The sequence below is a fragment of the Hypanus sabinus genome, chromosome 2 (genome assembly GCF_030144855.1).
Source record: "Hypanus sabinus isolate sHypSab1 chromosome 2, sHypSab1.hap1, whole genome shotgun sequence".
In the NCBI taxonomy this organism is placed as follows: domain Eukaryota; kingdom Metazoa; phylum Chordata; class Chondrichthyes; order Myliobatiformes; family Dasyatidae; genus Hypanus; species Hypanus sabinus.
In genome coordinates this window covers 178,830,305-178,857,700 of record NC_082707.1, presented here as the reverse complement: position 1 = coordinate 178,857,700, position 27,396 = coordinate 178,830,305, and the positions used below count along the sequence as shown (strand labels likewise).

The following is a 27,396-nucleotide window of genomic DNA, read 5'->3' as shown; positions in this document are numbered from 1 at the left end:
GGGGTACAGTACACATAATTATGAGGGATGTAGCTAGGGTTAAATGCAATCTGGCTTTTTCCACTGATGTTGGATGAGACTAGGACTAGATGTTATAGGGTTAATGAAATGTCTAATTTGAAGCTATCTAAAGAAATGAGTATTAGGTAGGTTAAACTTTACAGACAGTTGTTGAAAAGTTGCAAAATGATTATCTATGAAAAGATCTTCAAAGTGCCTAATGCCCTTTCTATACCAGTCATGAAATGTTGAGTCTTGCATCGAAGGTAGGAAAAGATGATTGTGTAAAATAGGACTAGAGAGAGAGGAACCATGAAGGCCATTATATTTTCTAATCTGAGCCCATATGTCCAATAAGAGGATTAACAATTAGTTTAGGCAAGTGACAAGGAAGTGCAGATCCAAGAAGTGTAGAAATGGAGAGATCCTTACTAGAGTTCAACTCCATTGCCACCCATTTTGGGCAGTCAGACTGATTATGAAAGAAGGACCAAAAAATAAGACAGTAAATATTGGCTGCCCAATAATATAAATGGAAGTTAGGCAAGGCCATACCACCTTTTTAGATTTTTGAAGGTGAGCTTTATTAAATCTAGAATGTTTGCCCTTCCATAGATAGGACAAAATGATAGAATCTAACAAATCAAATAAAGCTTTAGAAATAAAAATTGGTAAAGACTGAAATAAGTATAAAAATTTAGGAAGGATGTACATTTTAATAACATTAATTTGACCTTCCAGAGACATGGACAAGGATGATCACTGCATCAAACTCTGTTTTGTAGAATTTAAAAGATTAGTAAAATTTTCTGGAAAAAGATTCTTAAGTAAATTGATTATTAACTACTTTGAAAGGGAGGTAATGAAATACTAATGCTTGTGCTTCTCTATTAATTGGGAAGAGTTCACTCTTGTGTAAATTAAGTTTGTAACTGGAAAGCTGACTAAATTGATTAAGAAGTAAAAGAGTGTATGCTTTTCAAGTTCAACTTTAATTATTATTCAACCATATTCTGTATGAATACCCATGAAAACAGCGAAATGAAACAGCATCACTCTGGGTCCAATGTGCAAAACATAGTACCAGTAGTCATACACAGTGCACTTCCATCGAGTGAAACCCAGAGGGCAAAATTCACAGGACAGGCCTCCCCCCCCCCCCCCCAATCCAGCATGGACACCATGCCATAGCGCCTGTGGTATCTCCTGTCCTGGGAGGGTGTAACAGGCAAGCCTGTGACAGGAGGCTCTATCCGTGCTACAAATGAGGCCACAAGGTTCCCTCGCCGTCAATCTCGCCAATAAACTCAGTGAAACGGACTTGCAGTATTCTATATCCATTCGAGTCTTGCAATTACAAGAAAAACATCCAAGACAATCGCTCACTGTTAGACTGCACACTGCTTTCATGCACTGATTCCAACATCTTTCTGTAACAGACAGCCATACGGTTTGCACCAAGTCCAACTTCTACAGCTCCCCTGCATTCATGCAACTCACTGATGATGTATACCTACAATACCTGAAGTTCTTAATGTCTAGCCATGCTTGTGATCTTAAAAAAGACAATAGTACCTTTGGTTGACTGCAGAGAGTCCACTGCGTCCAAGCGTACTGCCATTTTACTGGAATTACTTTTATTTGTCAGCCTTTGTGTAGTGTTTTTCATAAATTCTGGTGTATTTCTTTATTTTCCTTTAAATGCAGACAAGAAAATGAATCACAAAGTAGATAATGGTAACATGTGTAATTTGATAATAAACATACTTTGAAACTTCGATGCTCGCATATCTTGAAGGAAAAGCAGTGAGAATGCCCATGGGCTTTGACTGGAGGCTGGCCTCACCTTTGTTTTTACAGTAGCGGGATCTGCTTTTTGTTCAGTGCTCACTACCATGCCTTCACAGAATGTGCTTTGTATCAGGCTCCAGATGCTGTGGTCAGTGTGTGCCCAAACATCTGCCGTCTAAAACAAAGCCAGACTGGCAGATGCAGCACAGCCAATAACTGTTGGCAGAGTGCGTGCAACAGATATCTGTGCACTCACCTTGCCTACTCCACTCCACTTCTGAGCATGATTGTCTGCTCCTTATTACTGTCATGTTGGGAAGGCCCACTGCCGGCAGCTCTCCTGGACCAGATATCCATGCACTTAGCCTGCCTGGAGGAGGTACAGGAGCCCAAAGACCCACACTCAATGTTATAGGAACAGCTTCTACCCTTCCACAATCAGACTTCTGAACAGTCCATGAAAACTGCTTCACTATTTTTGCTCACTTTCTGTGCCTCCTATTTATGGTATACGTTACGTACTATTCTGTATTTCTGCCACAAAACAACAAATTTCATGACATATGTCCGTGATTATAAAGCTGATTTTGATTCTGATTTTGCTGTCGTCCAGTACTGAGCCTGATTAACCAGTCTGCCACAGGCTCAAATTCTTTGTCATAATCTATCATGGCAGCTTTGTATCTTTAAAAAAAAATGTGCTCAGGTTACCTTGGAGCTGTTCAGAATTGTGAAACGTTCCAGCAAGGAGTTAGACATTTGACCCTTTACTGTACCCAGCCTAGTATTGGGGGTTCTTTAGTACCCCTCTCTCAATGACATTTAGTGTCCTACCCAGTCTAACCATGTAATCCAGTGGTTCCCAACCTTTTTTTGGCCATGCCCCACCTAATCACCTCTAAAATCCTGATACCCCCTGTGGTGATATATAATTCTTATTATTCAAAAAGTGAACTCCTATTCACCTGGAGGAAGCCTAAAAGAACATTAACTGTTTAAACAAGCTTCCAAAGAACATGGCATTCATGAAAGAGAAAAATAAAAGAACCAAAGGACTGTTAAAGTTCTGAGGAAGAAATTACTAAGAAATTGTAAAAAAAAAGAACATTAAGTGATATTAAAATAATAATAATAATAATAATAATAATAATAAATAAGTAAAACAATGCCGATTCGTTTCTACAGCATACAAAGACAGATACACCGTTTAAGAGATGACGCAATGTACACACCTTCACACCACCAAGAACCGAAAGCTACTGCAAAAAGCAGCATTGGCGGGACCTCATACGAGTTCCTTACGCGTTTGGACTTGTTCATTCATTCCTTCCTACATCAGTCAATTCATTAATTTAATTATGAAAGCCATTTGATGGTTGTAATGATGGTGATACACTATATATACATTACATACGCAATTACACATGTACATACACACAAGTATTTTTATGTATGCATACTGTATATACACATATGTATTAACTTGCACACACACTCATACACAGACTTACTAGAAAAAATTCACTGTTAATAACTCATTCTCGAATTGCCCCCCCTTAAAAATCAAATTACCCCCCTGTGGGGCGTACGCCCCACGTTGGAAACCACTGATGTAATCCTTGAAGACCTGTTCCGCCATTCAGTAAGATCAGAACTGATCCCATTTTAACCTAACCACCTTTCTATGTCGGGTTTCTGTAGAGTAGACCAACAATCTCTTCACTGGAGATGTATTCAATGACTTAACATAGAACATAGAACATTACAACACAATACATGATGTTGTGCTGACATAACCTACTCCAAGCTCAGTATAACACATCCCTCCCACTTAGCCCTCCATTATTCTATCATCCATGTGCCTATCTAAAAATCTTTTAAATGTCCCTAACGTATCTGCACTATGCCTCTTATATTGTACACCTGAAACTTGGCCTCTGGTGCAGAAAATTCTGAACATTCCTAGCCCTATGAGAGTAGTTGTTCCTTATCTAACTAAATGGATAGACCCTCATTCTAACACTGTGTCCAAGGTCTAGGCTTCCCCTTCAAGGGGAGCCATCTCAACATCTAACATCTCAGTCCCGTACATTTTCATGGAAATATGGCTTATCCCTCTAAACGACAACAAATGTTGGCCCAGTCTCTGAGGTAGATACATTAGATACACTGAAGAAGTACATGGACAGGTATATGAATGACCTAAGGGATATAGGCCAAGTGCTGGGAAATGGGATTAGCTTGAACATCCATCTTGATCAGCATGGCCATGTATGGGCTGAAGGGCTTTCTCCATACTGTACAATTCTGTCCTCAATCCTGTTCCCTCTGAGCTGTGTGGATGCATGTCCACACAGTAACTAAAATACTCCCACACACATAGCCTTTGTTGCTGCACAGGTATTTAATTTAAACATTCATTGTATGCATATTACAAAAGAAAACATTTAAAATGCCACACAATTTTCAGGCCATGTAAAAATACTCTGCTCAAAGCAATAGTTGTTTTGTGCAGCTGTAAAAAAAATAGAGGGAACATTGGTCTTCAGTCTTGGCATCCTGGGAAAAAAACTGCTGGATCTTCTCTGAATTAAAGAAAAGATTAAAGATAAGCTTAATTTGTCACATGTAAATTAAAACATATAGTGAAATGCAATTTTGCATCAATGACCAACAGGGCTGGAGGAGTAGCCCACAAGTATCACGTTTCCAACGTAGCATGCCCTTAACCCATACATCTTTGGAATGTGAAGGGAAACCAGAAGAAACTCATGCGGTCATGGGGAGAACATACAAAATCCTTACGGACTGTGACGGGAATTGAACCCCAATCACTGGCGCTGTGATAATGTTCTGCTAACCGCTATTCTACCGTGCCACCCGAATTGATTAAGGACATTACATTTGTAGTATTTCAATTCACTAGGACATCTCAGAAGCTGGGAATTGTGCAAGATCACAGGCACTTTTTTTTCTCTCTTTTGCATATTTACTTTTTGTAATTTAAAGTTATTTTTATTATTATGTATTGCAATGAACTACTGCCACAAAACAATAAATTTCATGACATATGCCAGTGATATTAAACCTGAATCTGATTCATTGCCAGATCAGACCATCTTGTCCTGGGAAAATCAGCTTTTAGTTTGCCTCAATCTCTTATCCTGTGACTATGGCAGCCTTATGTTTCTCCCTTGCTTCTGCCATTTTGGAGATTCCTGTGTGGAAAACATTTGTTTAGTTTGTGTTGATTTCCCTGCCTCATCTTCTGAGGACCTTCATCATAGTTGCACTCTTCCTCTCCATCCAGTTTTGGAAAGTTACCCCTCAGGTCCCTTTTACATTTTTACCATCTCACCATAAATCAGTGTCCACTAGCTTTAGCCTTCCCTACCCTGGGGAAAAGACTGTTCCATCCCCCTTCCTTATACTTATCATTGTTTTTAATGTTTCTATAAGATCCCAAATAATAAATACACAGCCAACCTCTTCCTATACTTCAGGTCCTCTAAGTCCTGGCAACATCCTCATAAGTCTTTTCTGTACTCTTTCCAGTTTAACCATGTCTTTCCTATAACAGGGTGACCAAAGCGATCCATAGTACTCTCGGCATGGCCTCACTTATATGACTATAACATAATGTCCATACGGTATTCCTATTCTCAACGCTCTGACTGACCAAGGCAAGTGTGCTAAATACCTTTTGCACAGCATTGTCTGAAACGCCACTTTCAATGAACTATGCACTTGTATCATAGCTCCCTCTGTTCCAATACACTCCCTGGTGCTCTCCCATTTATAAGACAAGTCCTATCCTGATTTGACTTTACAAATTGCATCACTATATATATATGTATTGAAATTCATTTGCCACTCCTCAGCCCACTCCTCTAACTGATCAAGATCCCCCTGTAATCTTCTTCACTATCAGAAACACCTTCTAATTTTATGTTATTTACAAACTTACCGATCAAAGTTGTGTCTTTGCATCCAAATCATTGGTATAAATAACAAAAAGCAGGGGTCATGACAATCCCTGCAGCACGCCACTAGTCACTAGCCTCCATTCTGAGCAACACCTGCACCTTGACCTTTTTCTTCAACTTTCTATATTTCCACTCTGCCTGAACCTTGCCCCAAAATTATTTTGTTTGAAGTCCTTTCTGTAGCTCTAATTATTGCATTCACCAGGCTTGCCAGAGCCCAGCTCAACAAAACAGTTTCTCCTCTCCCTGATGGCAGTGTCCCAAGAATTCACATCCACTTCTACACTAATCTTTGAGCTGCACCTTCTTGACCTAATGCCAGTTTAAATTGGCTCAGGTTGTGATCTGGAGATCATTAGCTCAGTGGTTCTGCTTTATAACTGGGACTCTGGCTGCTCACACTCCTGCAGCAGAACTTCTTTCATAGATCTTCAGGTGCTCTTGGTACCAACATGGATCATGACCACTGGGTGTTTCTCCCCTCATGGATAGCACATAGCTTTACTGTACCAGCTGTAAGATCAAGGTTTCATTCCCAGCACTGTCTTTAAGGTATTTGTACATTCTCCCCGTGACTATGTGGGTTTCCTCTGGGTGCTCCAGTTTCCTCCCACATTGCAAAGGCGTACTGATTAGGTTAAGTGAGTCATGAGCATACTGTGATGCCACTGGAAGCCTCCAACACTCCAGAGAAAACAGCCTCAGTTTTTCCAGCTTCTCCTTATAACCACATACCCTCTAATCAAGGCAGTATCCTAGTTAAACTCTTTAGCACCCTCTCCAAAGCCTCCACATCCTTTCTGTAATGGAATGACTAGAACTGCACACTATACTCCAAACGTGGCCTAATCAAAGTTTTATACAGCTGCAACATGACTTCTCAACTTTTATACTCAATATCATGACTGCTGAAGTCAAGCACCTTTACCACCCTGTTTACCAATGTTGCCGCTTTCAGGGAGCTATGGACTTAAAGCCTAAGATCCCTCTGTACGTCACTATTCCTGCTATATGCTGTGTACTTTCCTTTTACATTTGACCTTCCAAAGTGCAATACCTCACACTTAATCTGGAAAAGCTTTAAATTCCATATGCATTCCTCTGCTCAATTTCCAACTCTTCTATATTCTGCTGAATTTTTTGACAACCTTCTTCCCCATCCACAGCTTACTAATTCACCCAACTAGATTGCTGTCCAAGTCATTTATGTACACTCAGTGGCACTTTATTGGGTACCTTCTGTACCTAATAAAGTGCACACTGAGTGTATATTTGTGGTCTTTGGCTGCTGTAGCACAGCCAATCCAAAGTTCAACATGTTCAATCAGAAATACTCTATTGCACAGTTGTAATGCGTGGTTGAGTTACTGCCAGCTTGAACCAATCTGTCCATTCTCCTCTGACCTTTCTCATTAACAAGGCTTTTTCACTCACAGAACTTTTGCCCACTGTGTTTATTTTTCTCACTATTCTGTGTGAACTCTAGAGACTGTTGTGCCTGAAAATCCTAGCAGTTCAGCAGTTTCTGAGATACTCAAACTATTCCATCTAGCACCAACAAATTATTCCAGTCAAAATCCAGTAAATCTCTCCACGTCCCCTCCTTTCAATATTCAATAGGTTTCAATGAGATCCAAACCCCTTCCCCTCCATTCTGCTGAACTCCAGCAAGTACAGCCCCAAGCCATCAAACGCTCTTCTTGGTTAACCCTTTCATTCTCAGAATCATTCTAGTGAACCTCCTTGGAACTCTTTCCAAGTCCAAGTCTAAGTCCCTTTACACCTAGGATTTTTGAATATTTTTCCCCATTTAGAAAATGGTCTATGCTTTTATTCCTTCTACAACATGCATGACCATACACTCCCTACACATCACTTTGCCTATTTTCCTAATCTGTCCAAACCTTTCTGCAGACTGTTTCTTCAACACTACCTGCCCCTCCAGCTATCTTCATATTGTCTGCAAACGACCACAAAGCCATAAATTCCATCATCCAAATCATTGACATATTACATGAAAAAAATTGTCCCAACACCAACCCCTGCGGATCACCACTAGTCACCAGCAGCCATCCAGAAAAGGTCCCTTTATTTCCACTCCTTGATTCCTACCAGTCAGCCAATCTTCTATCCATGCCAGTATCTTCCTGTAATACCATGGGCTCTTATCTTGTTTAGCAGCCTCATGTGTGTCACCTTGTCAAAGGCCTTATGAAAATCCAAATTACCAACATCAACTGACTCCTTTGTCTATGTTGACTGTTATTTCCTGTCCAATGGTAATAACAAGAAGAGAAAATGGCCTTGATGATGGATGTTGCATTCTTGTGGCAAAGCTCCATGTAAATATCATCAATGGTTGGGACAGCTTTGTCTATGATGGACTGTACTATATCGACCACTTTCTGAAGACTTTTCCATTCCTGGCATTAATGTTTCCATACCAGGTCATGATGCAACCAATTAGGACATTCTCCACTGTCCATCTTTAGAGGTTTGTTAATGCTTTGATGACATCCCAAATCTATGCAAACTTCTAAGAAAGTAGTGGTGCTATCGAGTCCTCTTTGTAATGGAATTTACATGCTGATCCCAGGATAAATTCTTTGATATATTAATACCAAGAAATTTAAACTACTGACCCTCTCCACCTCTGGTCCCCTAAGAGGACTGGCTCATGGACTTCTGGGTTCTTCCTACAGTCAATAATCCGCTCTTTGATTTGTTGGCATTAAGTGAGAGGTTAATTTTGTTGTGACAGGCCATATTTGCAGAGAACCATCTTCAAAGCATGGACAGCAGCAGCCAATGGCCAGCTCCGCTCGCTCCCTGCAGCCCAACATCACTGAACAGCACCCAGCGACCAACACGGCAGCAGAAGCCGGAAGCATCTCAGGGCAGCCCACTGCTTCTCCCAAGACCACCGCCGACAAGCAAACAGGGGACGACCAGAAAAACAGGCATCCAGAGAGTGCCCAGGTAAGATGCTCAGCACACATCCATTGCTCTGTCAGAGATTCATGCTTACAGAATCCAAAGCTGCACTGCCTTGTCTATTCAGTCTCAGACTGAGTTTCAGGCCAAACTCACACACCCCTCAGACTGTATGCGAAAATCAGGTCAGTGCTGGATCCCAGGAGAGAGAACTTGCCGAATGCCTATGTGATGGCTTTTTAGAGCAGCTTGTGATTGAGCCCACAAGGGGATCGGCTATTTTGGATTGGGCATTGTGAAATAAACTGGATATGATTAGGGAGCTTAAGGTAAAGGAATCCTTTGGAGACAATGATCAGAATATGATAGAATTCATCCTCAATCTGAGAGGGAGAAGCTGAAGTCAGATGTATTAGCATTACAGTGGAGTAAAAGGAATTACAGAGACATGAGAGAGGAACTGGCCAAAGTTGATTAGAAGGGGGCACTAGCAGGGATGATAGCAGAACACCAATTGCTGAAGTTTTTGGGAGCAACTCAGAAGGCGCAGTATAGGTACATCCCAAAGAAGAAGCATTCTAAAGGCAGGACAATGCAACTGTGGCTGGTAAGGGAAGTCGAAAACAACATAAAAGCAAAAGAAAGGGCATATAATAGAGCAAAAGATAGTGGGAAGTTAAAGGATTGGGATATTTTAAAAACCAGCAGATGACAAATAAAAATATCTTAAGAAGGAAAAGATGAAATATGAAGGTAAGCTAGCCAATCATATCAAAAAAGGACACCAACCACTGGGAAATGAAACTGGAGAGGTAGTAACAGGGGACTAGGAAACAGTGGATGCACTGAATAGGCATGTTGCATCTATCTTCACTGTGGAAGACACTACAATATGCTGGAAGTTCAAGAGTGTCAGGGGGCAGAAGTGAGTGCAGTTGTCACCAAGACCAGATGGACTACACTGCAGGGTTCTAAAAGAGGTAACTGAAGAGATTAAGGAGGCATTAGTAAGAAATTTTAAGGATCACTACATTCTGGCATAGTGGGTTGCGTCTAACCAATCTTAAAGAGCTTTTCAAGGAAGTTACCAGGAAAGTTAATGAAGGCAAGGCAGTGGATGTTGTATATAAGGACTTTAACAAAGCATTTGACAAGGTCCTGCATGGAAGGTTGGTCAAGAAGGTTCAGTCAGTTGGTATTTAACATGAGGTTGTAAATTGAATTAGACATTGGCTTTGTGGGAAAAGTAAATGGTTGCCTCTCTGACAGGAGGCATATGACCAGTGGAGTGCTGCAGGGATCAGTGCCTGGTCTGTTTGTCATCTATATCAACAATCTGGATGATAATCTGCTTAACTGGATCAGCAAATTTGCAGAGGACACTAAGATTGGGAGTGTGGTGGACTCAAGAAAGTCTGAAAGAAAGACTTTGACAAAATAGCAAGAAAGACTGTCAGAGCTTGCACAGGATCTGGACCAGCTGAAAAATGGCAAATGGAATTTAATGCAAAGAAGTGTGAGGTGCTGCACTTCAGTAGGACCAGCCAGAATTGGTCTCACACAGTGAATGGTGGAGCCCTGAGGAGTGTGGTAGAATAAAGGGATCTGGAAGTACATAATTCATTGAAAGTGGTGTCACAGGTAGATAGGGTCATAAAGAAAGCTTTCGGCACAATGGTCTTTATTACTCAAAGTAGGGAGCGCGAAGAGCACAACAAGGTAGTTAGACGTCCTGGTCATCCACTGCAAGAGGTGGTGATCTATTTAAACTCACCCGGTAGTAGGCAAAGGCAAACTACTGCGGTAACCTGCCGAGTACATGATTTCTCAATATATCAGAGCGGCATGGAGGGAAATCATCTGCCAACTGGAAATTCCAGATGCGACCTAACGACGACAACGAGTATGGTAAAATGGACTCTTGACGTTTTTAACATTAGGGGTATTTAAGAGCCTCTTGGACAGGCACATGGTTGAAAGAAAAATAGAGGGTTATGGGGTAGTGTGGGTTTAGTACTTTTTTTTACAGATTATATGGGTCAGCACAACATGGAGGGCTGAAGGGCCTGTACTGTGCTGTAGTGTTCTATGGTTCTAAATGGGGATTGGATGTTATGTTGAAGTTGTCTAAGATGTTGGTGAGACCTAATTGTATGCAGTTTTGGTCATTTACCTAAAGAAAAGATGTAAATAAGGTTGAAATGGAACAGAGAAAATTTATAAGAATGGTGCTTGGACTGGAGGACCTGAGTTATAAAGAAAGATCGAATAGGTTAGGACTTCATTCCTTGGAACATAGAAGATTGAGGGGAGAGTTGATAGAGGTATACAACATTATGAACAGTATAGATAGGGTAAATACAAGCAGGCTTTTTCCCAATGAGACTGGATAGGACGACAACTAGAGATCATAGGTTAAGAGTGAAAGGTTAGATGTTTAAGGAAAAAATGAGCGGAAACTTCTTCACTCAGAGGATGGTGAGAGTGGAATGAGCTGTCTGCGCAAGTGTAGGATGCGATTTCAATTTCAGTGTTTCAGAGAAGTTTGGAAAGGTACATGGAGCATAGGGGTATGGAGGGCTAATGTCATGGTGCAGGTTGATGGGAGTAGACAGCTTAAATGGTTCAGCACAGACTAGATAGGACAAAGAGCCTGTTTCTGTGCTGTACTTTTCTATGACTCTCTGACATGGCCTTTGATACAATACACACCAAAAACCAGTGCTTTGAAATAGAGGAATCATTTGTGATATCTTTACCGACACCTAGTTGTACACGAAGGCATGTTGGAGAGGGTCCAATGGAAGTTCACGAGAATAATCCCTGGAATGAATTGATAGAGGTGTACAAGATAATAAGAGGCATAGATCGAGTGGACAGCCAGACGACTTTTTCCAAGGGTGGAAATGGCTAATACCAGGGGCATAATTTTAAGGTGATTGAAGGAAAGTATAAGGGGGATGTCAGAGGGTGTTTTTCATACAGACTTTTGGATGCATGGAACATGCTGCAGGAGTGATTGTGGAGGTAGATAAATTAGAGGTATTTAAGAGAATCTTAGATAGACACATGGATGATAGAAATTAGTGGGCTATGTGGAAGGTAAGGGTTAGATTGATCTTAGAGTGGGTTAGAAGGTCAGTACACCATTGTGAGCTGGTGGGCCTGTACTGTGCTCTACTGTTCAACAGTAAGTTTTATGTAGTGAATGGATTAATGTATGAGGAGCATTTGATGACTCTGGGCCTGGACTCACTGGCGTTTAGAAGAATGAGGGAAATCTCACTGAAGCCTACTGAATATTGAAAGGCCTAGAAAGAATGAACATGGAGAGGATGTTTCCAATAGTGGGAGAGTCTTGGACCAGAAGGCACACATTCAGAATACAAGGGTGTCCCTTTAGAGTTTAGACAGGGATAAGGAGAAATTTCATTAGCCAGAGGGCAGTGAATCTATTGAATTCATTGGCCTAGACAGCTTTGGAGGACAAGTCATTGGGTATATTTAAAGCAGAGGTTGATAGGTTCTTGATTAGTAAGGGTATCTTAAGATTATAGTGAGAAGGAAGAAAATGGGGTTGACCTTGCACCTTATTGTTTACCTGCACTGCACTTTCTCTGTAACTGCTTCATTATTTTCTGCATTCTGTTATTGTTTACCCTCGGTGCATTGATGCAATGAATCGATCTATATGAACAATGTGCAAGACAAGTTTTCACAGTACCTCGGTACATGTGATGATAAACTAATTTGCCAATTTATATCTCTCATAAGGCAGCCAAATGACTGTGTGCTTGATACACATTGGTAAAAGTGATTGCATAGCTGTGCGTTTCTCATAACAAAACACCCATGGGAGTCCTTCACCCAGAGAGCATGAGCGTACCGAGGTGTAAACGGGCCAACTGTGATGGATAGGTGGATTTTTTCACCAATAAAAAACAGAGCTCTCTATAAGTTACCCCTGCAAGTAGGACAAGTGCTATACCTGCCCCTACACCATAAGACTAAGACATAGGAGCTAATTGGCCCATTGAGTCTGCTTCACCATTCCATGATGGCTGATCCATAAATCCGCTCAATCCATTCTCCTGCCTTCTCCCCATATCCTTTGACAGCCTGATTAATCAAGAACCTATTAATCTTTGCCTTAAATATACCTAATGACTGCACAACCATCTGTGGCAATGAATTCCATAGATTCACCACCCTCTAGCTAAAGAAATTTTTCCTCATCTCTGTTCTAAATGGACTTCCCTCAATTCTGAGGCTGCGCCCTCTGTTCCTAAGCTCCTGTACTATAGGAAACATCCTCTCCATATCCACTCTATGTAGGCCTTCCAATCTTCAATAGGTCTCAAAGAAATCTATCCTCATTCTAATAAACTCTGTGTTCTAAACACTGAAGTGCTTTCTGGCCCATGCCTTATAAAGCCTCAGCCTTCCTTTTGTATTCTAGTGATCACAAAATGAATGCTAATGTTGTATTTGCCTTACTTTTTACCGACTCAAACTGCAAGTTAACCTTTAGGGAATCCTGCACAAGGACTCCTATGTCCCTTTGCAACTCTGAAATTTTAATTTTCTCCCCATTTAGAAAATAGTCCGCACAGTTACTCCTTCTACCAAAGTGCATGACCATGCACTATATTCCATCTGGCACTTCTTTTTTGTCTAAGTTTGGTGTCTAATTTGTCTAAGTTCTTCTGCAGACGGTCTGCTGCCTCAACACTTCCTGCTCCTCCACCTGTCTGTATCGTACGCAAACTTGGCCATAAAGTCATCAATTTCTTCATCCAAATCATTGACATATTACGTGAAAAAGTAGTCCCAACACCAACCCCTATGGATCACCACTATTCACTGGCCGCCAACCAGAAAAGCTCCCCTTATTCCCACTCTTTGCCTCCTGCCAAATGCTCTATCCGTGCTAGTATCTTTCCTGTAATACCATGGGCTCTTATCTTGTTTAACAGGCTCATGTGTATCACTTTGTCAAAGGCCTCCTGAAAATCCAAATTAAACATCATCCACTAACTCCCCTTTGTCTATCCTCCCTGCTTTCTCACCTCCTCCATCACTACCATTCAGGGCCCCAGACAGTCCTTCCAGGTGAGCTGACACTCCAACTGTGAGCCTATGGGGGTCATCTTTTGTATCTAGTGTTCTTGGTGTGTGGTCTTCTCTACATCTTTGGACAGAACTCTGTTTAGGGGTGTGGGGGAACTTAATAATCATTTACATTGGTGAGACCTTATGTAGATTTGGAGATCACTTTGTTGAGTGCCTTCACTCTGTCCACCAAGGGGAAGAGGCAAAAAGGTTGCCGACCCCTGTTGTAGGCCATTATGGCTGGATCCCTCCAGAGCGTTTGGTATCTGAGCCATCTAGCTGTGTGGTGCTCGAGCTTTTTTATTGCTGTAATATTGGCGTCTATTTCAAGGGGAGGGGATCTCTGCCTCAGCTGCTGAGATTTGGCGGAGGAAAGCAGGGGTTCGTGGGTGGTTATACTGTCCAATTTAGCCATAGGCCTTTTGTACTCCTTTGCCTCTGGGGCCCTGTGAACCAATCCACAGAGGGCAAACAGTGCTTCTGCCTGTGGATCCTGAACATCCATTCCATGACCCACCTTCCCCTCCCTCCTACAGAGTCTGACACAGGGGCACCCACACCCATAACTGCCGGCACCATTTGTCTAAGGCTCCTGAGAAATCTCCCCCTCCTGTTTCACTTTGTTTTGCTCCAGGTTTTCTGCTGATGTTTCTCTTTTTCCCACACTCGGGCCCAGCCACACTGACAAAACCACAAAAATGCGGAGAAGTTTAAGCACTCAATAGAAATTTGATTCCAGTTCTACTGAATAAACACTCAGTGTGCCAGGGCCAGCTAGCGAGCAACGGTCCTGACAGTTAACTCCCTAAACATTAACATGCACTAATCGACCCACACATTAACCCTCTGTTAGATTTACCTCATATATCAACGCTCCTGCACTTTACCCCTCCCATACAGTTATACTCTATACATCAACCCCTCTATGTTCATAGAACTGCACAGTAGCATAACACTTTACAGTGCCAGCAAATCCCACCATTATCTGTAAAGAGTTTGTACATTCCTCCTGCGACCATGTGAGTTTCCTTCAGATGCTCTGGTTTCCTCCCATATTCCAAAGACATACATGTTAGGGTAGTAAGTTGTGGGCACACTGTGTTGGTGCCAAAAATCTAGCGACCGTTACGGGCTGCCCCCAGCACATCCTCAAACCGTGTTGACTCATATACTTATCCAGACTTCCCAGGAATTGAGTGTGTGTTCAACTCAGCCCTGGATTTAATAGGATCGCATACCACTGTTATTTGTTTTTTTTTGCAAAGGAGTTTAGTAAATATACTGGTGTACTGTGGTTTTCCAGTCAAAACCTAGGAAAGTTCTTACTCTGCTTGTTTCAGAGATGATGGAGGGATGCAGACTGGCCAGCCACCCTTGGCATCAGCACAGGGGGAACAAGGCAGCAAATTACAAACACAAGAAATTCTGCAGATGCTGGAAATCTTGAGCAACACACAGAAAATGCTGGAGGAATTCCTCATGAAGGATCTTGGCCCAAAACATTGACTGTTTATTCCCCTCAATAGATACTGCCTGACCTGCTGAGTTCCTCCAGCATTGTGTGTGTGTATATGTGTTGCAGGAATTTAGGAAAATGTTCCACAGACTGTTCAGACCCCCCTCAGGGTCCTGCCACTCACTGATACCCACTGGAGATGTTGAGGGGCTTGAAGGCTTTATGATGATTGCCTGAGTCCCTGGGGTCCTGGTGTGAGAGTGACGTGTATTGAGGGTGTCAGAGGAATGGGGGATGGGATAATAACACTGGATCTTGAGATCTTTACAGAGGTATAAGAATGGGAAACGTCCCAGAGAGTAACCATGTTGTCTCTAGACCTTGGGGCGAGAGTGACATGCAGTGAGGGTGTGGGAGAGGGGTAATGTCCCCAGGTCCTGAGGTGAAAGTGACATGCAGTGAGGGTGTGGGAGAAGGGTAATGCCCCCAGGTCCTGAGGTGAAAGTGACATGCAGTGAGGGTGTGGGAGAGGGGTAATGTCCCCAGGTCCTGAGGTGAAAGTGACATGCAGTGAGGGTGTGGGAGAAGGGTAATGTCCCCAGGTCCTGAGGTGAAAGTGACATGCAGTGAGGGTGTGGGAGAGGGGTAATGTCCCCAGGTCCTGAGGTGAAAGTGACATGCAGTGAGGGTGTGGGAGAAGGGTAATGCCCCCAGGTCCTGAGGTGAAAGTGACATGCAGTGAGGGTGTGGGAGAGGGGTAATGTCCCCAGGTCCTGAGGTGAAAGTGACATGCAGTGAGGGTGTGGGAGAAGGGTAATGTCCCCAGGTCCTGAGGTGAAAGTGACATGCAGTGAGGGTGTGGGAGAGGGGTAATGTCCCCAGGTCCTGAGGTGAAAGTGACATGCAGTGAGGGTGTGGGAGAGGGGTAATGTCCCCAGGTCCTGAGGTGAAAGTGACATGCAGTGAGGGTGTGGGAATGAAGACATCCCAGAAGGTGATGTCGCTGGAACCTAGGGTGAGAGTGTCATGAATAGAAGGTATGGTGGATGAGAGCTGGCATCTCCGATTCTGAGGTGAGAGTGATATTATTTAAGAGAATGGGGAGAAACGAGGTTATGACTGCACTGAGGGGTGAGATTGACTTATACTGAAATGTGACAAAGTTAGCCGAGTCCTCTACTGAGCAGTGGCTAAGCTTTCAGTGCCTGTGTGGGTGACTGGGTCAGTTCTGATGAAGGGTCTCGATTTTAAACATCAGCTATACTTTTCTGTCGGCTGGTGGTGTAGTGGCATCAGCACTGGGTTTCAAGTAGATGATCCTGAGTACAAATCCAGCCAGGTCCCAACCTGGGCAGCAGCAGTATCTGTGCAGAAGAGGCTTGGTAACCAACTTCCTTATCTTGCCATGAAAACCCTATAGACCCTATGGTCCATGAGGTCATGAATTTAACAACAAACAGCAAATAATTCTCTGTCCACAGATCTCCCTGACCCTCTGAGTTAGAGTTGTACAACTCAGAAAAAGGCCCATTTGTGTCCATGCTGACCAAGGAGTATATTGAAGCTAATCCAATTTCCCAACACTTGGCCCGTATCCCTCTGAACTCTTGTCATCCAAATACCTATCCACACTGTTCCTAAATGTACCTGTTGCACCATCCTCAGCCGTTCCCTCAGGATTCTCCAACTTCTTGTATGTTCTCCAGTCAGCTTAATCTGTCCTCAGAGGACAAAGTCACCATTCCAGGAGTCAGATGGGGAAAGTTTCACTGTACTTTTGTCAAGTGTCTTTCCTTATACAGGGAATCAAGGTTATACCCAGGATTCCAAATGTTTCCAAAGTTCTAATGATTTGGAACATGGTGTGTCTGATCTACTTAGATCACCTTGTAATAATGTCCAATGGATTTGCCTTCCTGAATCAGCATTATAAGCTCCAATGGTTCGTGTAGAAGGACACCCACATTCCTTCAGTCTTTGGCTTTTTGACAGAGCCAGAAGAATTGGGAGCTTGGAGAGGAAAGATAATGAGTTTAAAGACCATACCTATAACACCACGGGTAAGATTGCTCAAACAAGGTTTTCCTTTCAAATTACATTCTGGCTGTTTATGGGTATAATGTCCATTTCCGGATGCTCTTCTTCCCTTGGGATTCCGTCATGTTCCCTGTCATTATTGTCACACTGTCTGGTGTGTAGTTCCCTGGGTACATGGCAAAGTCCTGCCTGCCTGTCCAGGTTACTGTTAAAGACCCCCCACAGAGCTTTGGAGTATCTGCTCAGTCGTGGCCCATTACTTGTTGCTCAGCCAGCAGCGCCATAAACCCCTGCATTAACAGGCAAGTTCTTTCTGTTGGTGGGATCAGGCAGCATAAAATGGGCTTCCTCTTTTACTACTTTCCAGAGGTATGTCTTTTAATGGTTTTGCGATGCAGAGATTTGGAAGTCAAGAATAAGGCATAAAACTTGTTGCTTATGGCTGTTTCATTAAGTGATGCAAGAACATAGAACAACACAGCACGGGCCTTTGGCCCACAATGTTGTGCTGTTCCTTTAACCTACTCCAAGATCAATTTAATATAAAGCACAAACAAAAAGAGTTGAAGACAAAGAAGTCATGGTCGTGCTCTGCAAAACTAGCTGTGACTGAAATGTTAACATTCCAGTGATAACAATTAATCTATAAAATAGATAGCTTCAAGTGGTATGATACCTGCTGAAGAAAGAAAATCTTAAGAAGCTTTTAGAAAAATACAGAAGCAGCTATACCACAATTACTGGAAAATTCACCGAACATATATAGCTGATTATATAAGCATGTAAGCAAGCATAGGAAAGTAAAACTACAAGGAAAATGACACTTCTGCACCTGAATCCAACAAAACGTGTGATCAGAGAGTACTTCTAAATTTCAGGCACTCCTTTCACGTTGCTTCTGAGCTGAATGAAACATAACTGGGACTGGTGTTTCTGGTCCCAGACCAGCAGAAGAAAGGCTTCCCTTGTCTGCTCCAGTGGGAAGGTGAGAGAGAATGCAGAGACTGACTGTGACACGAGCTGCACATAGGATGGTCACAGACCAGCACAAAGTTCAGAATAAGTCTTCAAGTAATACATTAATTCACATTACAAAGCCTGAAAATAGTAGAGCAAATCCTAGGGGAACCATCTCCTTCTCCAGATTTCACTGCTGAACTGGAATTACTGCACCATCCCTGTAAAATATATTTAACAACCAGCTGCTTGCTGGGCCCTGTCACACAGGCTGTGATAGTGGGCTTTCTCTCACATCTTCCTTCGCTTGCCTGTTTGTCTGTGTGTCCACACTTGAAGCAAATATTGTGCTCAGTTCTGGTCACCTCATTATAGGAAGTGTACCATATCAGATCGATTGCAGGAATGTGGCAGTTGTGCACGCGACCATTTGATGACACTGTAAATTGATTGGGCCTCCCACCTGCTGGAGACTTTCACTTTTGGGTGCTGGCTTTCGAGTGCACATGTCTCTGTTTCGGAGAGGGCACTGTAGCCTTGCACATACTTAACAAGAAGGGTGTGGAAGCTTTAGGCAGGGTACTGTCTGGATTAGGGAGCATGTAAACACATACAAAATGCTGGAGGTCAGGCCGCATCTATGGATGGGAATAAACAGTTGATGTTTCAGGCCAAGACTCTCCATCGAACAGAACAGCATGCCTTATGAGGATCGGTTGACCAAGCTGGGTTTTTTTTCTTTGTAGCAAAGGAGGATGAGAGGTGACTTGATAGAGCTGTACAAGATGATAAGAGGCATGGAACATGTAGACAGCTAGAGACTTTTAACCAGGCCAGAAATGGCCAGTACAAGAGGTCATACATTTAAGATGATTGAAGAAAAGTATGGGGGTGGTGATGTCAGAAGTAAGTTTTTTTTTACACACAGAGCGTTAAGTACATAGAATGCATTGCCATGGGTGGTAAAAGTTTCTTAGGCAGGCATGTGGAACATAGGAAAACAGAGATGTGAGAGGGAAGGTTAGATTGATCTTAGAGTAGGTTACAAGGTTGGCACAACATGGTGGGCTGAAGGGCCTGTGCTGTAATGTTCTATGTTCCATGTGTTCTACGTAAAAATAGAATATTGCAGTACAGTACTGGCCCTTCAGCTCACGATGTTGTGCCAACCTTTTATGTACGTGGAGGTGGGCATGAAGTGAAGCTGCTTGTTCTTTTCTTTCAGGGTGACTGCCTTTGATGGCCGTCAGTCAGGGGCTCCACGGATGTACTCAGCCCAATCGACCCTCCCCAGCAATACAGGTGAGACACTTGTTGTAAGTGAAAACCCCAAAGACTGCAAACACTGAGAATCTGATAACACTCGGCAGGTCAAATGGCGTCCATGGACAAATACATAGTTAATGCTTCAGGTCTGGAGATTTAGCTGTGTCCTCAGTTGGAGCACTGGAACCAAAGGAACAGCATTATTAATGTCACATTAAAGATGATCTTTATTTGTCATGTGTACATTGAAAATCAAAATATATTGTGAAATGTGTTTTTTGCATCAACAACCAACACCGTCCATGGATGTGCTGGGGGCAGCCTGCAAGTGTTGCCATGCTTCCGGCACTAACATGGTATGACTGCAACTTAGTAACCCTAACCTGTACAGCACATCTTTGGAAATGTGAGAGCAAGCCCATGTGGAAAACCAGGTGATCACAGGAAGAACATAAAAACTCCTTACAGACAGCAGCAGGAATTGAACCCTGATTGCTCATGCTATAGAGTGTTGTGCTAGCTGCTATGCTTCATCTCACCCTTTGGCATTAGAGAGGAGGTTGAGAGTCAGGAAGAGCAAAGAGTGAGGACAGAGTAATAGACAGGGCAAAAAGATTGTAACAAGAGAGAAAAGAGGGATTCCAGAAGGATAAGGGATGTGGCAAGGAAGGAAGTGTAGTGAGATGCAGAGAGAAAATGAGGGTTTGAGGGAGGGAGGATGAGACAGAGGAGAGGTGGGACAGGGGAAAACTATGGGCTTCCTTCCCTAAGTTGGTTTAGTTTGACCATGTTCTTACAGTTTACCATTCACTTTAGAGAATACAACTTATCACTAGTCAGGAAAGTATAGAAACTCTTTATCATGAGGAGGTCAGAATAAGATGGGTGACGTTGACCAGGTTCAAGAACTGAATGAAGGGAACAGCTGTGCAGCAGTACAGTGGCCCTGCAATTGGGAGCAGTGAAGCAAAAGTAGAGAAGGAGGATGAAACAAGCTACAGAGAAGTGTGTTAGCTTGTGCTACTGGATGGTATGTTCACGAGATTCTAGCACGTCCACCTCAACAACTGCCCCATTGAGCAGCTGATTGGATGAAATGGGAGCAGGTTTTTTTCTATCTACAACCACTAAAATAAAATGTTCAGAGGTGAGAATCATTGAACCATGTATGGTACAGTGCAAGAGGGAGGCTGTGCACTTTAATCTGTGCCAGCTCTGACTGTGCTCTGCAGTCAGGCACATGGGGCTGGGCTGAGAGCTGTAGATACAGCCAGTGAGGTGACTGTTCTGACCAATGGGATGGAGACAAGGTCTAAATCTGTCCCTGAGTTTGGGAGCCGTCCATTCCACTCAGACTGTGGGAGCGCGTGTGTGGGCAGTTAGTGGCAGGCAGTGATGCCAGTGGGCTTTGACTTTCCCAGGATCGTCTGCCCCAGGACTGCTGGGCAAACATCAGAGGATAGGCGAAAAGTTGTTGTAGGTGGAGCATATTCTGTATGGGAATCCTGCTCTTTGTGATTTTTATAAATCACTTGGATGAGGAAGTGGAAGGGTGGGTTAGTAAGTTTATAGATGGCACAAAGGTTAGTGGAGTTGTGGATAGTTCTGGTTGTCATAGATTACAACAGGACATTGACAGGATGCAGAACTGTGCTGAGAAGTAGCAAATGATGTTCAATCTGGAGAAGTGTGAAGTGATTCACTTTGGAATGTCTTATTTGAAGTCAGAATACAAAGTTAATGGCAGGATTCTTGGCAATGTGGAGGAACAGAGGAGTCCACATCTATAGATCCCTCAAGGTTGCCTCACAAGTTGACAGAGTGGTTAAGAATGTGTATGGTGTGTTGGCCATCATTTGTCAGGGGATTGAGTTCAAGAGCCCCAAGGTAATGTTGCATCCCTATAAACACTGGTTAGAATTGGGCAGAAAAGTGGCAGATGGAGTTCAATCCAAATAAGTGTGAGGTGATGCATTTTGGAACGACAAACCAGAAGGCTGAGTACAGGGTTAATGGTCAGTTACTTAAGAGTGTGGATGAACAGAGGGACCTTGGGGTTCAAATCCATACATCCCTCAAGGTCGCTGCACAGGTTGATAGGATAGTTAAGCAGGCCTATGGGATGTTAGGCTTCACTAATGGGGGATTGAGTTCAAGAGTAGAGAGGTCATGTTGCAACTCTATAAATCTCTGGTGAGACCACACTTAGAGTATTGTGTTCAGTTCTGGTCACCTCATTATAGGAAGGATGTGGAAGCTATGGAAAGGGTGCAGTGGAGATTTACCAGGATGTTGCCTGGATTGGAAAACAATCTTATGAGGTAAGGTTAGCACAGCTGGGACTTTTCTCTTTGGAGTGTAGGAGGATGAGAGGGGATTTGATAGAGGTCTACAAGATTATGAGAGGCATAGATAGGGTGAATAGCCAGTGCCTGTTTCCCAGGGCACCAATAGCAAACGTACAAATGTACAGGGCATATGTAGAAAGTTAAGGGAGGGAAGTTTAGGGGAGACAGCGGGGTAAGTTTTTTTACACAGAGGGTTGTGGGTGCCTGGAATGACTTGCCAGGGATGGTGGTGGAGACTAAACCATTTGAGGTATTTAAGAGCCTCTTGGACAGGCACATGGAGGAAAGAAAAATAGAGGGTTATGGGGTAGTGTGGGTTTAGTACTTTTTTTAAGGAATATATGGGTCGGCAGAACATCAAGGGCTGAAGGGCCTGTACTGCGCTGTAGTATTCTAGTGTCTAGATCACACCTGGAGTATTATGTTCAGTTCTGATTGCCTTATTATAGGAGAGATGAGGAAAGTTTGGAGAGGGTACAGAGAAGATTTACCAGGATGCTGCCTGGACCAGAAGGCATGCCTTCAGAAAAAAGGTTAAGCAAGCTAGGACTTTTGCATTTGGAGCGATGGAGGATGAGAGGTGACTTGATAGAGATGTACAAGATGTAAGAGGCTTAGATAGAGTGGACAGTCAGATATTTTTTAGCTAAGAGAAATAGCTTAAATGAGGGGGCATAGTTTTTAAGGTGATTAGAGGAAAGCATAAGGGGGTGGTGTCAGAGAAAGGTTATTTACACAGACAGAGGTGGGTACATGGAACACCCTGTTGGTGGTGGTGGTAGAAGCAAATACATTAGGGACATTTAAGAGACTATTAGAAAGAAAAATGGAGTGCAATGTGTGAGGGAAAGGTTAGATTGATCTTAGAGTAGCTTAAAAGACTGGCACAACATGATAGGCCAAAGGGCCTGTACTGTACTGTACTGTTCAATGTTGTACAGTCAATGGGACATCAGTGGATGAGAACAGGATTCAGTCAGGGGCCTGATGGGACATTAGTGGGAAGGGAACGGGAGCTGGCAAGGGACTTTCCCTTGGGACATGAGTTGGGGCTTGAGAGTGTCTGATGCCCCATGTCAGGCACTGAAGAGAGTGAGGGGGTAAAGGGTCAGGCCGCCACTGCCACTGTGTATTGGGTGTGAATATTTTCAGTCCTGCGGCAAAAGGAATCCTGCTTTTGGCTGAGCAGTGTCCATTCTTGATTCCCCCAGCATCCCAAACAATCTCAATAATCATGTGCCTATGGATGACCAGGGCTCGTATCAACTGAGGGCCTGTAGATTAATCTCCAGCCCCTGCAATTTTCTGCAGGTTTAGCAGCCCAGTGTTTGCCGTGAGATGGATAGGTAGTCAAAGGAAGCCCTGTGTGAATAACTTTTTATTACATAGTGGAAACATGATTAGATTAACATGGGTGTTGTAAGTTCACTCTCTGATAATGAAGGGCTTCACTGTGTATCATAGGCGGTGCAACCATTTCAGTTCAATTTTGTATTCCCATTCAGACATGTCTGTCCATGGCATCGTCTGCTGTCATGGTGAGGCCTATCTTGGGTTAGAGGAGAGTACTCCACCTCATATTCTGCCTGGGTAACCTCTAACCTGATAGCATGAAAACTGATTTCCCTAATTTCCTGTAATTTCTCCCCCCTCCCAATTTCCCTATTTCCATTCCCCATTCTGGTTACCCTTTCACATCTTCTCTTCTCCTCTCCTAGCAGATTCCTTATGCTTCAGCTTTTCCACCTATCACTTCATTTCCTCTCACCCACCCACTTACCTTCCCCCTCATCTGGCCTCACCTATCACCCATTAGCTTGTACTCCTTCCCTTCCCCCCACCTTCTTATTCTGGCTTCTTCTCCCTTCCTTTCCAGTCCTGATGAAGCATCTTGTTCCCTTCCATAGACGCTGCCTGACCTGCTGAGTTCCTCCAACATTTTGAGTGTGTTGTTCAAGATTTTCAGTATCTGCAGAATCTTTTGTGATTCTGACACGTTGCTCATTTGATATCCTGACCCTTTAGTTCAATTGCTTTCTAGAGCTGGAGGGTGGTGGTGGGCGTTTGGCGTTACAAAATTCAAAAATCGGAAGTGCAAAGGGACTTGGGGGTCCTCGTGCAGGATACCCTAAAGGTTAACCACCAGGTTGGATCGGTAGTAAGGAAAGCGAATGCTATGTTGGCATTCATTTCAGGAGGAATAGTGTATAAGAGTAAGGAGATGTTGATGAGGTTCTATGGGGCACTGGTGAGACGTCATTTGGAATACTGTGTGCAGTTTTGGGCCCCCTATCTTAGAAGGGATGACCTGTTGTTGGAGAGAGTTCAGAGAAGATTTACGAGGATGATTCCTGAAATGCAGGGGCTAACATATAAGGAGCATTTGTCGGCTCTTGGACTATATTCATTAGAGTATAGAAGAATGAGAGGGGATCTCATAGAAACATTTTGAATGTTGAAAGGGTTGGACAGAGTAGATTTGGAAAGGCTGTTTCCCTTTGTGAGTGAGTCCAGGACAAGGAGCCACAGTCTTAGAATTAGAGGGTACCCATTTAAAACAGAGATGAGGAGAAATTTTTTTAGCCAGAGGGTTGTGGATTTATGGAATTCGTTGCCATATACAGCTGTGGAGGCCCAATCATTGAGGGTGTTTAAGGAGGAGATTGATAGGTATCTAATTAGTCAGGGTATCAAGGGATATGGGGAAAAAGCTGGAAATTGTAACTAGATGGGAAAATAGTTTAGCTCATGGTGGAGTGGCGGAACAGACTCGATGGGCCGAATGGCCTACTTCTGCTCCTTTGTCTTGTGATCTTGTGTTTCCTTCTGCTCCGGACCACTTCTCTCCATAAGCTCAATTCCTGCAGCGTTCCAGGATTATGGAAAAATAATCATTTGATATAAGCCTTGCTAAGCTGCCTTGTGTACTTGAAGCTCTGGGTGACCCTGTTACACTGACAGGTGGTTTAAGACTGCCGAATGCCTCGGGTAGAGGGGAAATCCCTAGTGCAAAGGTCAGGGGAATGTAACACTGCCACTACTACCACAGGGTACACCAACAGCAGCTGCCAAACATACAGTCTCTTCCATCCAGAGGAACAAGAGAGGCAAGCACTGCCTCCAACTTGACCTAGAAATAGTGGGACTTCGCTGAGGAATTGGGGAGTCTAGGACTAGAGAGCATGGCCTCAGAATAGAGGTACGTCCCTTTAGACCTGAGATGAGAAGAAATTTCTTTAGCCAGGGGGTGGTGAATCTGGAATTCATTGCCACATACAGCTACAGAGGCCAAGTCATTGAGACAATGAAGTGTCTTTGTCCAAGATGTCAAATGTTTATTTCCCTCCACAGATGCAGCCTAGCCTGCTGAGTTCCTCCAGCATTTTGTGAGGGTAGGACGGAGTTGGGGAGAGGTTCAGACTGTAGCCCAGTACCACAGTGATGGCCCTTTCCCTGCCAGGGTCTCTGCTCTCTCTTTCCTCCATTCAGCAGGGGTGGGGGCAGCATAGAACCGGGTTACAGCAAAAACAATCTCTCTCCCGTTCTTTCCGGCTCTGTGTTGAGTGTGTCAGGAATTTCGCAGATATTGAAGGGGTCATTGGCTCTGTGCCCAGACAAGGGAGCTGGGTATCAAATGGCTGGAGAGCAGCTGCTAAAGGAACCGTTGAGATCAGGTGTCTGATTGTAAATGCCGCTTGGAGCAAGGCTGCTAAACTTGCTGCCACAGGGTATGTTTCTATGCTCAGTGAGTGGAGGTAGAGCAGAACTGCACTGAGATCTCATCCAACAGCTGGTAACGTCTCAGTGAGCGGGGAGTATTTGATGAATTCCACAAAGACACAGATCCCAGATGAGTCCTCCAAGCAGAGTGACACATTCAGGGATAGAGTCAGCAATAATTAGAGAAAATGCCTCTGTGTACAGGAAGGAGAGGCTTCATCATCTGCCCACTCTCCATGATCTCCTCTTTGGTCAGAGCAGGCTAGGTCACCAGATTCAGATGTATTTACATTGAAACATACAGTGAACAATATTCAGCGATTCATCTTTAAGTCTGAATGAAAATGCCACAGTTGTCACTGACTTAATCAAAGTCTGTGTGGATGAGTGAGTGCCTTTGAAAACATACTAAACATATCTAAATCAAAAGCCATGAATGAACCAGGAGGTGGGTAGTCTGCTGAGGGGTAGATCTGTGGCATTTAAGACAATTGATCTAGAATTGTACAAGAAGTCCAGGTATGACTTAAAGAAGGCTATCTTAAGAGCTAAAAAACAATTCCAATTGAGGTTAGAGATGGAATAAGATGCACAACAGCTCTGGTAGGGTTTGCAGGCCATTACTTCCTACAAAGTGAAACCTAACAGTATGATTGGAAGTGATGCTTCACTCCTAGATCAGCTCAACGGCTTTTATGCATACTTTGAAAAAAAGAATAAAACTACAGCTGTGTGAAGCATCCAATAACCCTATAAGCTCTGATTTGGAAGCCAGCATCAGCACATCTTTCAAGAGGGTGAGCTCTTGCAAGGCATTAGGCCCTAATGGTGTACTTGGTAGGGCACTGAAAACCTGTGCCAACCAACAGGAATGTTCAAGGACATCTTCAATCTCTCACTGCTGCAGTCAGAAGTTCCCACCTACTTCAAAAGGGTGGCAATCATACCAATGCCCAAGAAGAACAGGGTGAGCTGCCTCAATGACTTTCACCCAGTGGCATTCACATCCACAGTGATGAAGTGCTTCGAGAGATTAATCATGGCTAGAGTCCACTCCTGCCTGAGCAAGGACCTGGACCTGCTGCAATTTGCCTATCGCCGCAATAACTCTACAGTGATTGAAATCATCACTGGCACACCTCAATGATGTATTCTTAGCCCGCTCTCTCTCTACACTCAAGACTATGTGGCTAGACACACTATCTATATCTATATCTGTAAATTTGCCAATAACACAACTGTTGTTGGCAGAATTTCAGATAGTGACAAGGAGGCATATAGGAACAAGATAGATCAGCTGGTTGAGTGGTGTCACAACAACAACCTCACATTCAATATCAGTACAACAAAGGAACTGATTGTAGACTTTAGGAAGAGTAAGTTGAGGGAACACACACCAGTCCTCATTGAGGCATCAGAAGCAGAAAGTGTGAACATTTTTAAGTTCCTGGGTGTCAACATCCCTGAGCATCTATCCTGGGCCTAACATATTGATGCAATTACAAAGAAAGATTGACAGCAGCTATATTTCACTCTGAGTTTGAGATGAATTGGTGTGTCACTGAAGGCACTCACAAATTTCTACGAATGTACCGTTGAGAGCATTGTAACTGGTTGCAACATTATCTGGTATGGAGGGGCCACTGCACAGGATAGGAAAAAGCTGCAGAAAGCTGTAAACTCAGCCAGCTGCATCACGGGCACCAGCCTCTTCAGTATCCAGGACACCTTCAAAAGGCAATGCCTCAAAAAGGTAGCATCCATCATTAAGGGCCCCCTTCACTCAGGT

General features: G+C 43.4%; 2 protein-coding genes across 13 annotated transcripts in view; one reads left to right on the top strand and one right to left on the bottom strand.

Moving 5' to 3' along the window:
* Positions 1-19,246, bottom strand: part of LOC132388005 (general transcription factor II-I repeat domain-containing protein 2-like) — a 69,521-nt gene extending 50,275 nt beyond the window's left edge. For 3 of the 6 annotated variants that reach the window (XR_009510122.1, XM_059960342.1, XM_059960363.1), the window contains exons 1-2: positions 5,759-6,329; positions 1,576-1,695 (exon numbers count right to left, since the gene is read on the bottom strand). The gene's annotated coding sequence lies outside the window, so the exon portion shown is untranslated. Of the gene's footprint in view, positions 1-1,575; positions 1,696-3,023; positions 5,010-5,758; positions 6,330-18,148 lie in introns of those variants that run through there. The other 3 variants (XM_059960354.1, XM_059960349.1, XM_059960369.1) reach the window with 3 other exon arrangements.
* The window catches only part of ttll5 (tubulin tyrosine ligase-like family, member 5), a 439,573-nt gene that overhangs the window by 406,963 nt on the left and 5,214 nt on the right, over positions 1-27,396 (top strand). For 2 of the 7 annotated variants that reach the window (XM_059960300.1, XM_059960292.1), the window contains 2 exons: positions 8,539-8,756; positions 19,499-21,006. In XM_059960300.1, coding sequence (XP_059816283.1) covers positions 8,539-8,756; positions 19,499-19,622 — 342 coding nt within the window. In that variant the 3' untranslated portion in view covers positions 19,623-21,006. Of the gene's footprint in view, positions 1-8,538; positions 8,757-19,498; positions 21,008-27,396 lie in introns of those variants that run through there. The other 5 variants (XM_059960272.1, XM_059960277.1, XM_059960284.1 and 2 more) reach the window with 4 other exon arrangements.